The sequence below is a fragment of the Solea solea genome, chromosome 17 (assembly GCF_958295425.1).
Source record: "Solea solea chromosome 17, fSolSol10.1, whole genome shotgun sequence".
NCBI lineage: Eukaryota > Metazoa > Chordata > Actinopteri > Pleuronectiformes > Soleidae > Solea > Solea solea.
Genome location: NC_081150.1, coordinates 11,562,614 through 11,577,891, shown reverse-complemented (window position 1 = coordinate 11,577,891; position 15,278 = coordinate 11,562,614). Strand labels below are relative to the sequence as shown.

At 41.4% G+C, this 15,278-nt stretch overlaps 1 protein-coding gene across 7 annotated transcripts in view; it reads right to left on the bottom strand.

Moving 5' to 3' along the window:
• Positions 1-15,278, bottom strand: part of nhsl1b (NHS-like 1b) — a 96,066-nt gene that overhangs the window by 33,930 nt on the left and 46,858 nt on the right. Inside the window, exon 1 of one of the 7 annotated variants that reach the window (XM_058612612.1) lies at positions 11,448-11,622. The exons of the other annotated variants lie outside the window; for them this stretch is intronic. Coding sequence (XP_058468595.1) covers positions 11,448-11,463 — 16 coding nt within the window. The 5' untranslated portion in view covers positions 11,464-11,622. Of the gene's footprint in view, positions 1-11,447; positions 11,623-15,278 lie in introns of those variants that run through there. 7 annotated transcript variants of the gene reach the window in all.

The following is a 15,278-nucleotide window of genomic DNA, read 5'->3' as shown; positions in this document are numbered from 1 at the left end:
TAACTCAGTGAGATGTTTTCAAATAGTTTCTATGGTCTGACTGAAACGCTTAAAATATAATAATAGAGGCAGATCATTTTCAATTTCTTTAGCATTTATTTTCCCTGTGCACATTTCCAGAATACACCAGTGCAGACAGGGCACAAACTGGTCAGTGGGGCTCACAGGGCCAGAAACCTCAGAGGACCAGGCTCAACAACAGCATGAGGTGGAAAAAAGTAAGCTCCCTCTAATAGCAGAGTTCATTAGAGAAATGAGCTGTGACTGGGCTTGGCACAGCCACAGAGTGCTCCAACACACTTACCCTGCACTACAGCACAATTAGATCTTTAAATTAGTCTAACGTCTAACTAACAACAAGACCACTGTTGAACTGATTGGGGGTAAAGACGAGGCCAAAAGCTGTTGCTGGAGCTAACTCGGGCCAGATTAAGTCTAAAATAAATCACGTTTGTTTCCACAGCCCAATGGCACTTTGATCGTTTCAAGACAGACACCTGCATTCAGCATGTTTGTGCAGATTTTGTGTAGCGTATGATGCATTTTTGTTTTTATAAATGAGTGTGAAAATCTAAATAGTCATGCAGTTGCCACTGCCGGTGAGACACATAATGCCACTTTACTGCATGTACAGAGAACATCAGGAAAACACATACTAAATGCAAAAGTGCATGAATTGTCGGTCACTTTGGAGAAAAGTATCCATTCTTTTCTTCTTCTTTTTTTTCTACATATAAAACATGAGAACCCCAAATTAAGATGAGGACCCACATCTTTATCCTCAGTAGAGTCAGGGTGCCACATGGTGCAGTAAACATACCTAACCTCAAGGAGGCGCTCTATGTCAACAAGGACACACTGCACAAGTCAATACTGAGTGAGTGAAGGACCAAAGACAAGACACAGAGAACTAAGTAAGAGCGCAATAATTACATTCACTTGTTTTATTTTGTTAAATGGGAGTAAGATATTTCTTTAAATAGACCAATCCATCCTCTGCTGTCTCCTCTGTCCCATTTAGTCAATAATAGGATAAATGTCTCTGTAGATTCCAGTGATTATCTGGCTGTTACTCTCTGATGTGATAATCAAGCCATTAAATAAAACTCAATTGTACACATACGGGGCCGTGAGGTTCTATTACACCTGATCCCTCCTGAAATAAACACTGACAAACTCAAACTCTCCTCTCTCCTCCTCCACCACTTCTAGTCTCCCAAATGAAAAGCCAGCTGCGCCCAGACCCACTCTATTAATCTGACCACATTATCTGTTACAGCCATTTGTCAAACACACAACACAGTATGCTGTGCTGAAAGACAAAACCACTTCCCTGGCAAAATACAAATACTAGCTCGCTTCCCACTGAGTGACATTTGATCTGAAGACATGATTCAAATTTAACTACACCAGTTTTTTTTTTATTATTGTACTATTCTAATTTCATTTAACAATTCATATTTTATTATAAGGGGTAAAAAAGGGAACCTCAAACATCTTTAGCTTATGGAAAAACTATTAAAGAATACTGACAGAAATTTGTGAACGTTTAAAAAAACAAGCAGCACTAAACTTAAATTCCATATTTGTCTGCAATAACCAGAGTAACAGCAGTGGTACTGCTTTCAGATGTCAGTCATTTTTGTTGTTTCAAACACAACAAGCCGTAACTGCACAAAATTAAATATTTAATAAAGATTCATGAGTGCGCGCGCGCGCGCGCGCACACACACACACACACACACACACACACACACACACACACACACACACACAAAACAGATAAAACACACAACTCGATTACCTCCCAATATTTGTCAGTTATGGCTTCATTAGCTGTTGGTCACACATGATGGAAGAACCTGTTTAGCCAATCACAAGCCATCCAGTTCCTTTTAGGCCTTTAACAAGCTGGCAAAGCCATTACTCACTAGGGTACACTTCACCTCTTATTTTACACTGCACTAGCTTGTACACTCAGTGGAAAAACAAAATAACGATCGGACATGCACTCATTCACACAAACCCCAAACTAGGTTCAAGATTTAATCAGTGAAATAAAGGGTATAAAGAGGGAGACAGTGATGGAGATTGAAGTAGACAGAGTTGCTTTGAAGGGAAAAACAGCGCCTTAACCCAGTTTACAGTTGAGTGACCCAAACCAACCACTGACCCCCAATTCACTAAAGTGTGTGTGTGTGTGTGTGTGTGTGTTAAACCCTTCTTCTTCTTCTCATTAAGCTATGTGTCATGCGGAAGGGGGGGGGGGCATGCACATTCAGGACCAAGTGTGTACTTGTCTTCACTCATTTGTGATTAAAAGTGTGTATGACTGTAGGTGTAAGCTGTGAAATGACAGCTAACGGATTTCACTCTGTTCTTTTATGAATGGCTGAACTACAATCCCTGAGTCAGAGGAGACAAACACAAATTTAGAATGACTCCCGTCTCGAAATCCTTTGAGGAGTAAGAAACTCTCCACTTTTATCTAGCACCCTCTAACCTAAATACATTGTTTATTTGGTTGGTGGATCACAATTTATAATTTTTCTTACCTCTTTTACTTTATATTCCTTTTGTACTACTGAGAGAAGTTGCACTTAAATAAATTGTTAAATGACAATGAAGGCACTCCATTCTATCCTATAACTAGAGCGCCATGGCGGCAAACAATTTAAATGCCGGGTGGATCCACTTCCAGGGCATCCAGCCCAATTTCTAGCATGATGTTATATTTTGTGTCAACTGGAAAATGGGAACAAAGAGCTGGAGCTGAGACCAAACATCCCCCCTCTAAACATCCCCACTGCCACAATTATATTAACCTAACTGATTTTCAGCAGCGCTTCCCTGAATAAATGTGACCAATCCATTTCATTTGGCCTCATCTAGTTACTCTACAAGCCTGGCCTCCATCAGGTGCTCCTCCCTGGGGAGCCATTGGCACTAACTGGTCGATAACCAGACCTGCCTTCCTACCGAAGGATTATGGGGGATCCGGTGAAGCAGCTGCTCCACCTCTACACTGATATAAAATAAAAGAGGAAATAGAGGGGCAGAAGTAAAGGGAAGAACAAGTGATGCCGTTTTCCATTCTCCAGTGAGAAACAAGAATCAGGTGACAAATGTGTAGATAAGAGGATAAAAGAAATCAAGACACAAAAACAGACATTAGTTAAACTATGTGTCTATGTCGTGTGTATGAGGAACGTCTGATCAGCAGTGTACAAATTCACATTGCAGTGTCCAGCCTAAACTCTATTTGCATATCTTACATATACCTCATTTAAGATTCTGCCTGCGAACAGACACGGTCACTCATATTGAAAAATTACGAAACCCAGAGACGGGTCAAAGTCATTTCTTTCATCACTCTCTCTTATTCTGCTGATGGCTCCTTCATGTAGTGACCAAGGTGAAAGTGGGTCACCTCTATAACCCCCAGCAGTGTCAGCTCCTCCACCAGCCCCCATACTGTCAACTCTGTTACACTTCCCCTGCAGGCCTGGTCCATCACCTCCATCTGCCAGCTATTGTGTCTTGTTCCCAAGGGTGGTGGTCGTACTCCTCAGCAATGTTCTACTGTCCCCAAAAGAAGACCAAGCAGGGTCTTGATGCTAGCATGCACATGGGCACATATCCATGCATGAACATGCCAACACTAACGGTTAAAAGATGATAAAAGTAATAGGTGCAAGAGTGGACAAACCAGGCCTTTAAATATGCATGTGATGAAACATGGTGGCACACAAATAAGGTATAATGAAGATTTTACTGATAATAAGCAGATGGTTGTCCTATGTCAGCTGGGGTTGGCAAACCCTCATGTGGAGGATAAAGCAGTAGAAGATGAATGAATGAATTATAATGTATGGCAAATGATGTACTGAGGAATTAGTAATTATCATCTGGTGGACTGCCAATACACCAAAGACCAAAGGTTTCTGAGGTCACAAAGCCACTATCTACACACAAACAAGGACAGGTGGCTTGGATCACTCAGTTTTCAGGGGGCTGGAAATCACCTAATAAGAAGAGACAAAGCCCCAGCTTGAGAAAAGCTTCTTCCACATGTGTCGTGACTCTCTGGCACTGTGACACACAGCGTGTAAGCACACTAATAAGCAGGAGTCTGTTTCCCAGCCAAAATAAATACCACAAACATGACTGTGGAAAAACAGCAATGTGGTGTCCTGTAAAGCCTGTTAAGTCTTACTAAGAGGCTCACACAGATTGCTACCTAGGAAGTCAAGCTCTGAAGTTGTAGACATGAACCCAGTGATCATCGTGTCTATGAGCAACTTCTGATGACAGAGAAGAGAAACACTGTCAAATGTTGACAACAGTCTGGGGTAAACGATGTGCACTACGATGCTCGAAAGTTGCACAACATTCAAAATCTCCAAACACGCTGTAAACTTTCTGCCAACAACCTAACGACAGTGTCGTGAATATATGCTACTCTCTAGTCTTTACCTTTGCCATCTTGGTAGGTTTGTGTTTTCCCAGGTGAGCCTTTGACGTCCGGCCCGAGCAGCGGTTTAGGTGTCCAGAGAGTTTCCTTCTTCTGGTGGACCTTTGACACCGAAAGCAGACGTTTGCGCAAACATCCCTCAGGCTTGGCGGGCCTGGGACCAGGGATTGCCTCGGACTGGAGGCTGTTCCCCATCTTGTTGACAGGCTTGAAGGAGCACAGAGTTCTTCTCTCTCTGGAGGGGTCCTCATAGCAGGCCTTGTGCCAGCAGCTGACCACCGGCTCCGAGGAGAGGCAGTGCACGTATGTGATCATCCCCTGCTAAGACCTAACCCCCACCCCCCACAACACCCAACCTCTCCTATTCTATCCAGGACCCAAGCGCCCAACTCCTCCTCTTACTGAAACAGCCTGGTCTCTTCCTTTTTCTCCCTGGACTCTCCACTTGAGGTGGTGGGGTGACTATGTGTAGAAGACCTCCCCCCTTTGCTCTCAAACTCTCAATAGGCAAAGATGGGACAGAGGTTTGGAGGTTTTTGCAACCCACGGGGGACCCAATCCCCCTCTGTCCCTTCCTCAGTCTCCTCCTACTGTTTTTGTCCTTCCGCTGCCTCTCTCAGGGGATCCTATTGACTTGCAATAATTTGCTTGACAAAGGAAGGCTGTGCACAGTGTTAGATTACAAGATTTAATTCCAGAACAAATATTGCAAGGAACTGTTGCCGCATACGGCTATTATCCTGCATAAAACATAGCCTTCATGACTGTCAGTGGGCTGCCTGGTGGACATCCTGGCAGCTTGCAAAAACAAGACCCCAGGAATGACCGCAAGAAATTTCAAGAATACTCCATAAACGCAAAAATAACATTTAAAAACAAAAGGGCAGTGCCTTATTGGAAATACCTGTGGTCAGAGAATGTTGTTGTGCCTTGAAATGACCCAGAAGGATACACCACAAATTGTACAAAAGAGAATCCAAAAAAAAAGTTAAGAGACCATCCAGTCTTTAAAAGTGAGTTGATGCTTGTTTTGGTAAATTATAGGTGAAAAAAAATCAGTACTTCTGAAAGAATGCTCGGACAAATTTGCAGCATCGGAGAGCATCCTTCTTCCTCTCTCTCCATCCATAAAGTCAGAGCAGTGACATTGTCCAGTGGTGTCCGCATGGCTTCTCCCCCTCAGCTCCTCCTCCTCTTCCCTCTTCCCTCTTCCCCCTGCTCCTCAACTCTGCTGTTCTAATCTGTAAACCCAGATTATCCAGCCTCCAGCTCCTCGCCTCTCTTTTAAGCAGACACACACATTTATAACAGATGGACGCCAGGCTGTAGATAATTAACCACATCACCTCCAGTGGTCAAATGTGTGGAAGTTCATCAAGACTTGGCGTGATGTGTGTCAGCTGGTTAATATGGATGACGCAAACCCAAGCATGAGGAGAGCAGCATTGTGGGCCAACATATCAGACCATTGCCTTAGGTTTCCCCTTGGCCTGGTTGTTGTACCAAAGCACAGATCCAGTTGAAAACACATGCTCCATAATGCTTTGAGGTGGGCACATCACGAGCAGTGAACGCCAGACTCCCAGCTTTGATTAATCTAATTGGAGTTAAAGTTGTAGAGTGAGGCACAGATGGACCGAGGGGTAATGGTTAATTCAAACACGGACAGATGCAAGTACGGCAGACACCAGATAAAACGACAAGAGGTATACAAAGACTAGACACAGATTAGCAAACATGATGATAGAGAAGTGAAACAACTTAGACCAACCTGCCAAGCTTTTGTGTACTTAGTAGTCCCTTTGGCTGTGAGGTCTACAAGTAGAGGATAAGATAGCGATGGCACATTAGCGCATAAAGAATGTGTCTCCAAATGGAAACTGAGAAATTCAACAAAATAACAAATACTTTGAAAACATAAAATGTATACATTTTTGTTTTAAAGGAAAAAGGAAGTACTAAGAAAAATGTCTCCACCTAGTGGTGACTGACACCTGCACCATGTGCACCTCAGCCATTCATAGTGTGGACACTCACACTTACCCTAACCTTAACCATCATAACTAAGTGCCTAACCCTAACCTAAACCCAATTGTAACCCCATCCATAAAACCAGGTCTTAACCCCCCAAAAGCCCTTTAAAAAATGTCCTCACTTTCCCAAAATGTTGTCACTCTGTACGGTTAATACGATTATTGGTCCTCACAAAGCTACAAATACAAGAACTCGCACACACAACTTTAAACATAACCACTTAATGTTAACTGTTAACCAAAATTTCAAAAATTCAAATCTTGGCCCTGAAACGAACCAGCATGAAATTCAGCCTCATCAGGACCAGGTTTTTGGTTTCCAAGAGGACTACTGGTCCTGACAAGGTCAGTGTTTATACAAGAAAAGGTCCTAAAAATGTGACAAATACAAGCACAAGCACACACACATTTAACACATTCTGCGGACTGAGACTCTGGGTAAACCACAAGATAGTGATTGCTGCCTAAATTGCACTTAACACATAACAACTGTGGTTCATTCAGTTCACACTGAAAACAGCAGCAGTGGACGTGCAGTCAAACCTACACACACACACACACACACACACAATTGCACCAGAAAACATCACAACATGGAGTGTTTTTACAATGACGCAGCATGCACACATGTAGTAAATTACAAGCAGGCACATGTAGGTTTAGAATATCCATGAATTACCTGCACATTTAGCTTTTTGTGTGATACTGACGAGGGGGAAACTGGAGCGGAAGGCTTAGGGAGAGGGACAATGGTAACCATAGATATGCAGAGGTTTGAAGGAGAGGAGCACCTGCATGCTGAGTTAGTCCTCTGTGTGGGGAAGTCATCTACACATCCACAGGGAGTCGGCCATTGTCTTCACAAACTTCTCTCGCAGCAAAATCTTTCCAGCTTTTGTCCCTCGAAACATCACGTTCTAACACTCTAACTACTAAAACAAATTACTTCTAGTGAGCGACCGGTGAGGGACCCCATTATGAACATCCAGGCATCCTTCTTAGATTTTATTTAAAAAAAACAAAACACCGTTTCTCTAAGCTTCTGTCTGTCAGAAGACAAAAGGTTCACTGGAGTCCTGACAAGGTCCGTTTACAGGTCACAGGAACTTCACCGTCTATTGTTTACCTATCAGGACCAGGAATCTCCTCGTCATTCGGCTCAGGCTTCTCTCTCCAGGCTAATTTACATGTTTGGAGAGTTAACTAATAAAGAAATCTAGCATTTACATTTAAACAAATTGTTTTCAATGGCATAAAATGAACTGCTCATTTGTACGAAGTACATTTGCTCCACACAGCATCTGCATCATTGGTTCCACAGTTTCGGGTAATGCTTAAAATTTCTTCAACCGTCTTGATCTTGATCTGAGTACATTGTGTTTTTGGAAATATGATTCTTGGGTAAATGTCTTTAAATGTGTCATTCAGTTTTGGTTTCAGGAGGAAAGGAAAATTGCAATTCAGTACTATCGACTAACAATATCTTTACCATCCTCCCCAATCCTTCCTTCCTTCATTCCTTCTTTTTCTCTGGAAATAAGCAGCCTGCCACTTTGAGAGTGAGAACATCCATCAACACTGCTACCCACAAGGCCAGAGGGCAGGTAATGGGTCAGCCTCGGGTCAAGAGGTCAGAGTCACACCAGAAAAAAACAGCACAGGTGCAATGGTTATTGACGGTATGTTCTCTTACAAGTTCAAATAGGTTAACAAGAGAGGACTTTAATGAGCTGCAAGAATAAAGTGCTGTTACATTCCATTATACATCTGTCTATATATATGTATATATATATATATATATATATATATATGTGTGTATATGTATATATATATATATATATATATATATATATATATATATATATATATATATACATATATATATATGGAGACACTGAAATTGACTGCAGTTCATAATTGTGTTGATTTTGATCTAAACAAGAAGTATTATTATCACTCATCCATTTTTGCTCAGAACTGTGCTGCACTGTGTGATGTCCAGTCCGATTTGAAGTGCAGGAATGAGAAGTAATAACTCAAAGTGAAATGCCATGACAGAGTTTAAGTTAAATATAGGTTTAGAAACATAAGGCTTCACGGGTCACTGCCCCTGTAACACAAAAAAACACCCTGGGCCCTTGCTGCCTTCCCAAGAGTTTGTGGAACTCACTCATGCACGCAGATGTGCACACACACACACACATACACACAGAGACACACATGCATACCAACATTCCTAGAACTCATATGATTGAAAAGCATTTTTAAATTCAATCTGTCTTTCAATCAAAGACCAAATAAATATCCTACAAAAAAAAATAGGCAGTTTAAAAACATGGGTCTGTATAAGACATCATTACACACCACTACATCTGGAGAGAATTAGTGACACTGCATGCAGGTGGCAGCAAAGTCACTGGTTTAAGACATCGACTGTCAGTATTTATTATTAATTCTGTCATAGAAGACACGCTGAATGTCTTGGCAAGAACATTTAACCACCATTTATAATCATACAGTGCACACTGAGCACATTAGACCACATTCAACTTATTCAAAATGGATGATCCAAATCCACACTTCTTTACTGGAACATCTGGCCGAGTCGACACATCTGCACTTCCCACACGACTGCTGCCCACAACCAAAACATGTGAAGCCACTACAATGCTCGCACATCCGAGTGAACTGCAATCAGAGTGGGAACTCTGTCCACTCCACTAAGAGCATGTTGTTATAAACTGGACGTGGCCCAAGCTGTCCTGAACTAACCTTAAAACAAAATGGACGAATGAATTCCCAGCAAAATCGGAGCTTGACGAGGCCTATATTCACTTGACGCAGACACAAATGTTACCTTTTCATTCTTCTGCTTGCACTGTGGGAAAACTCCAATTTTACAGAGAACAATGTTTCCAAAAACCACTCCAACTAATCCACACTCATTCTCTTCTTATGTACTTGAATACTTAAGTCATTTCAAGTGCAGAAATAGCGTACCTAACATACCAAAAGCTGCAACAAGTGGTCTGGCTGGCTTGCAAAAAAAAAAAGAATCCACTCTGGATGCGGCTGTATGTGAAGGAACATGGACTGAAAGTGTGTCACATCTGCTTTAGAGTTGGCAGCCCAGAGGGGGCTTGAATCATAACATAAGCAGTTACATTTTCTGGCAACCAATGTGGAGTAATCTACTAGTTGGATCACAGATTCAAATTTGAATGCACAGTATTTAGGTCAATTTGTCTTGTCTCTTGACAGAAAACCCAAACCAGTGCATATGACTGTCTCTGCAGCTGATGTACTGTACGCTTTTAAACATCTCACAGTTGTCTGCAAGGAAAAAAACGAGGGGAAAACATTCAAGAGATACTACAGGGCTGGTTTGTGGATTAAAATTACAAAGAGAGAAAGTCGTACATAAAAAAAACCGTAAACCTGGCAATCTTGTTGAAAAATGGTAAATTGCTTAATCTAACAACTGAATTTCCTTCCAGCAGAATTCCCACATGTGCTTCTCTCCGTTGTCCAAGTCAGACTCGAGAGTCACAGCGAGGAAACGGTGTAACTGACAACGTAAATTATTGCATACAGCTGACGAACTGGAACTCTGCCTCAAATAGTTGCACTCTTCAGTATATATTACCTCATTTCTTGAAGCCATGATACTCCAGACTAGAGTGGGAGAAAACACCGTGGGTTACACAATAAGAACGATTTCCTAATCTCCGAGATAAGATTTGAATTATTTAGTGAATTCAATTTCACTGTGTATAAAATGTTTTTCAACTTAGAAATCCACATATTTTTCCATATCAGTAATGCCGATATTTCTTGGATTTGCAGAGTTTGTTTTGTGCTCAGTACTATGTTGGACCAATGTTGCTGGCCACTGCAACAGCAAAGCGAGCCAAAGTAGTATAGCAAATGTTATTCTTTCTAACAACTAATACAGAATGAAAACAGGTCAACGAGTTACTGCAACTATGCATACTGTATTTGACCATTTAATCCAAGTATATAGAAATTATAAAGTCAAAAGCCTGGAATATTACTAAGGAATGTTTTTATTCATAATATGCGTAAAAAAAAAAAGTGATGAAAGCCAAACCCCTGATGTCATTATGTGTGTCTCCATTTTATGTTTCCATTCTTCTTCTAATGATGTTGGTGAAGTGAAGTCCATGTTTGTTTGTGGGTGTGCAAAACAAAGAGGGAAAGAGGAGCTTGGGAAGAATTCACTAAATAGCACAGCACTGACCAAAGACCAGACACAAAGAAAAATGCAGATGCAAGAAAGAAAGAAAGAAAGAAAGAAAGAAAGGGGAACACGTTTTTCCCTGTATCACACTTTAACTGGTCAGTCCAGTAATGGCCAACACATGGCCTCACTCTGCAGGACCCAAGACCAGCAACTGCTGCTTTGCCAGCTGTTCCTGTGCACGGCACACACCAAGACACACAATCAAACACATCACATCACTCGTCTGCTTTCAAATACACACCAAAGTTTGACAGAGAGAAAATTCAGAGCTCCTATGGCAGCTGTGCTTGAATGTTTTAATGTTTTGTTTTTTCTTTGAAGGATGTTTCAAAGACAAACTGACAAGACATGACGAGTCATTAAAAAGCAAATAGAGGAGGAGAAAAAAAAGGGGAGAGGTAGGATTAAAGTCAGTCAACCCACAGAAGTCCAAAACAGAAAAAAAGAACAAAGAGAGAATAAGAGCAGAAAGGAAAAAAAAAAAAAAGAGAGGGTTTCCTTCACTAAAGAAAAAAACATGAGGACGGATATTAAGTAAAGGAAGCTTCTGTGACAAGAGATTACTTTCCACACAGAGGACAGAGATGGAGTTAAACTTTTCTTTGTCTCAGAGAGTGTGAGGGAAAAGTCCCCCACCGCTACACACACACACACACACACACACACACACACTTACCTTTCAGACAGAACATGTCTCTTCCCTTATTTTCCCATTTATCCACAAGAAACGTCCTTCTTAGTGTTTCCACACTCTCCTCTTCCTTGCCCTCCTTTCCTCTCTCACCCGCTCACTTCTCTCTCTCTTCGCGGCTCAGTCAAAGTCTTCACACATGGACACACACATCCTGACACCAACTCCTCTCCACCGTCAGCCTCCCTCACCATCTCCCTCCCTCTCCCCTCGCACACATATCCACACTCACACTCACATGCACATGCTCTGAGTGGCAGATAGCCAACGTCTACACTGCAGGAAACTGCTTAGCGACCACCTCCCCACTGCCCCCCCTCCCCTCAATCTGTGTCCTCTCTCTCCCTCTCCTTCCCTGCATCTCTGAGTATCTCTCTACCACTCTAACACCCCCCCCCCCCCAACTCATCTCTCTGCCCATCTGTGTTAACCAGAAGCCCAGCATCAAACTAAAACTAAATCTGCCATCACCCTAAACTGCTTCATACAGATACAAAAGTACATGTATGTTTATTAATGTACATATTTAAGACCCGAGCACAAAAACACACACACACACACACACAGGAGACTGCGAGCCATGTTGAGGATTGTGACTGTAGAGAATCTGAGCAGTCAGCAGTTCAGGGTAAAGCATCCAGGCCTCGGCTTGAGGTCGACACATTGTGCACTGATCAAACGTAATCGCTTAAATCCCCGCACTTCAACAGTTTGTTATCACAAACTCTTACAAACACGATGCATCACCAAGCCCTCCACGCTGGCCGCTGTGAATGAGCAGAGGAGACAGAAACACTGACTCACTCGCAGTCTACGGCAACACAATTAGCATGGTTTAGTGTTAAGCCGGCGCTTTCATCTCGTGAAGAAGAAGAACGGTGGCTGTACTGTAGATCATCGAGAGTAAGCAAAAAAAAAAACAGAGCTACGACAAAAACCTGCGATCCATAATCACTCAAAGAAAAAGAAAAGCACACAAAAGGTAAAGAATAAACATTTAGAATGAGTAGAAAAGTATATTGTTCCTGGAATTGTGTGATACAAAGTTCAGGCTTTATACAGCTTTTTCAAGGTCAAATTCAAGCACTTTAAAGGTCAATTTTATGGCGCTTTTCCACTACACAGCCCGGCACAGCTCGACATTTTTGTCAGACTGCCGTGCACCGATTGGTCAGAGAGTGTCGTTACTAGAAAAGTCATGAGCGCGACGTACGACAGAAGAATCAACCCGAACGATGCCGAACTGTAGATCAATTAAAAAGACTTAAAAATCCTGAAAATCAATCTCAACATTTAACACTGGAGTCTGGTGTATTTAGTGACCACAGCGAGCAGCGAGGCGAATCACAACCCCGGACCCTGTGCTCCGGTCATGCAGGAAGTACTGAACGAATCCGTGAACAAATTACTTTTCCGGTACCTTAAATCTTTTTTTTTTTTTTTTTAAATCACATTAAAAGAGTTTACAACCAAAACTGTGTTTTATAAAAGTCACAGTTACAGTCACACACACACTCAAGCAAGGCCCATGTGGAGCAGTTTTCAATTAGACGCTCTGACGTGTTCAGTCACATTGTGAAAGAAATATAGTCACAATTTCAAGCACTTTATCCAAGATTCAAGCACTTCTAAGGACTCAAAGCTCCCATATGAAACCACTGAAACAGCAGGGAATAAGAACACAAATCAAACCAATTATCATCATCATCAATGGTAAATCAATACCTAATCAGCACTGTAGCAATAGTGCCAACACAAGGTTCGACTTGTTCCAGGCTGAATAGCTGATATGTATTTATCAAGAGCGACTTATCAAGTGTGTGTATGTACAGTCTGTGTGTGTTATGGACATGTTAATCGGACACAGCACATCTTGCAGGCTGTGACATGTCTGCCTCGAGCATATGTCACTAATTATAAGCTGGGTTAGGGTTAGGATTGGTGTGTTTGAATGTGAGAATGGAGTCCCCTCTGCAAATGGAGGTGGATTCAATTAGAGAAACCACAAAATCACAACCCTGCAAATAATAAGCAATTAAAACACACACACACACAGTCCTAAATATACACACACCTAACCAGACAATAAAAGCCAACTTTATCAACCCTTCACCTTAATTGGCTGCTGCTTTGCCAAAAAAATAAAAAAAGAGAAAAGGGCTTTTACAGTACGTTCACCTTCATCTTGTTCAATTCTTGGCGCTGAGTTAATGACACTTGAGGTTTGTCTAATCACTGCTCTCGCAAAACTGAGAGGCTTGGTGTGTCATAATCTCTGTTTGGAAAGATTAACTTATGTGTGGATATGTAGGATTCCTAACATTTAAAAAACTATTTTCAGACCTGGAGGTCAGGGCCCTGTCAAAGGGTAAAAACACTTCAGACTTCAAATAGTTTATGTCTTTTTTTATAATGTTTACTTTTCTTTTGGAATAGTAAATAAATATGCATTTGCAATAAACATGGCATGGGTCAATTATTTATTTTTATTTTCCAGATACTCCCTCTGTATGCATTATCGCTTTAACAGGAGACGGCCTGAAAGCCTGCAGGCAAACATCACGGTAGCCTCTGCAGGATTTGGTTCATTAGTGTCTTTAAATTGTGTGTCCATCCATTATTAATCTAATGAAAACTCACAGTATGTTATTTCTCTGGGGCCCTGTCAATCAAAGCATTAACACAAGACCGAGTTGTGATCCATTAGTGACAATTATGCACAATAAAAGAAAAAGAAAAACAGACAACACACCAGTAACTAGCAAAACCGAATATTTGATATCCTCACTCTGATGTTTCATATGATGTTTAGCCCTGGAACACATTGTTATGTGCTTTATGGTTGACGGAGAGAATGTTGCACATTAAATCTTTAAAGGTCCAATTGTTTTGATTGCATTATATAATGTTCATTACTGAATTTCAGTCTTACAACCCCACTCATGTTTATGTAGTACCTTGGCTGTCACTATTGTCTGTATATTGTATTTCCCACTGTGATGTCTGAGATATTTTTCAGCAATGTCAGACGTGGCCACCCTCTTCTGGGTTTAAATAACAGTCTCTTTTGACTTTAACTACAGGATATAAAGCCTATGTTCAAAGACTTTCCAGCTGACCACTGTTGTTATTCTCCAAAAACAAAAATACAGTCTTTGTCTGCTGATAAAACACTATCATAAGGACTAAATCACGCAAAAAGCACTAGACACAAAGACAATATCTTCACGGTGACTCACTGCACATCGACACGTTGTCACCGCGTGTAATGAGGTTTGCGTCAGTGTCGAGATAAAGCTACGTAACACACACACACACACAGAGATAAGAACTAGTGTCGCTGGAGCAAGACATGCAATGACAAGCAACATGTAATGGCAATAATTTGAGTCTATCAGGCCTCTTATTTAAGCCAATTCAGCAGAAATCCGCAATAATAACACACACTGTATCACTGAGAGAAGAAAACATGACTTAAATGTTTCTGTTCACATGATATCATCACTCGTGCATACATGATGAGACAGATTATAAAATCTCACCTCAATTACACTGTGGCTTGTGTCGGAATATCAGAGCACCAGCATATGAACGTAAGTCCTGAACCTTTATCCCCTTATCATGTCCACAAATATAATCCCTTGGTTGTTGTTTTTTTACCATTGAGTCTGTTCAATTGTGGATTATATCTCATGCAAAGGTAATACGATACACACAATGTGACACAGAGGTGGGTGAGGCAGGTTGGAGATTAAGATGAAATAATGCGATTTATTTCAGGCTAAAACTGAGCTTCTGTGTGTACGAGGCTTTGTA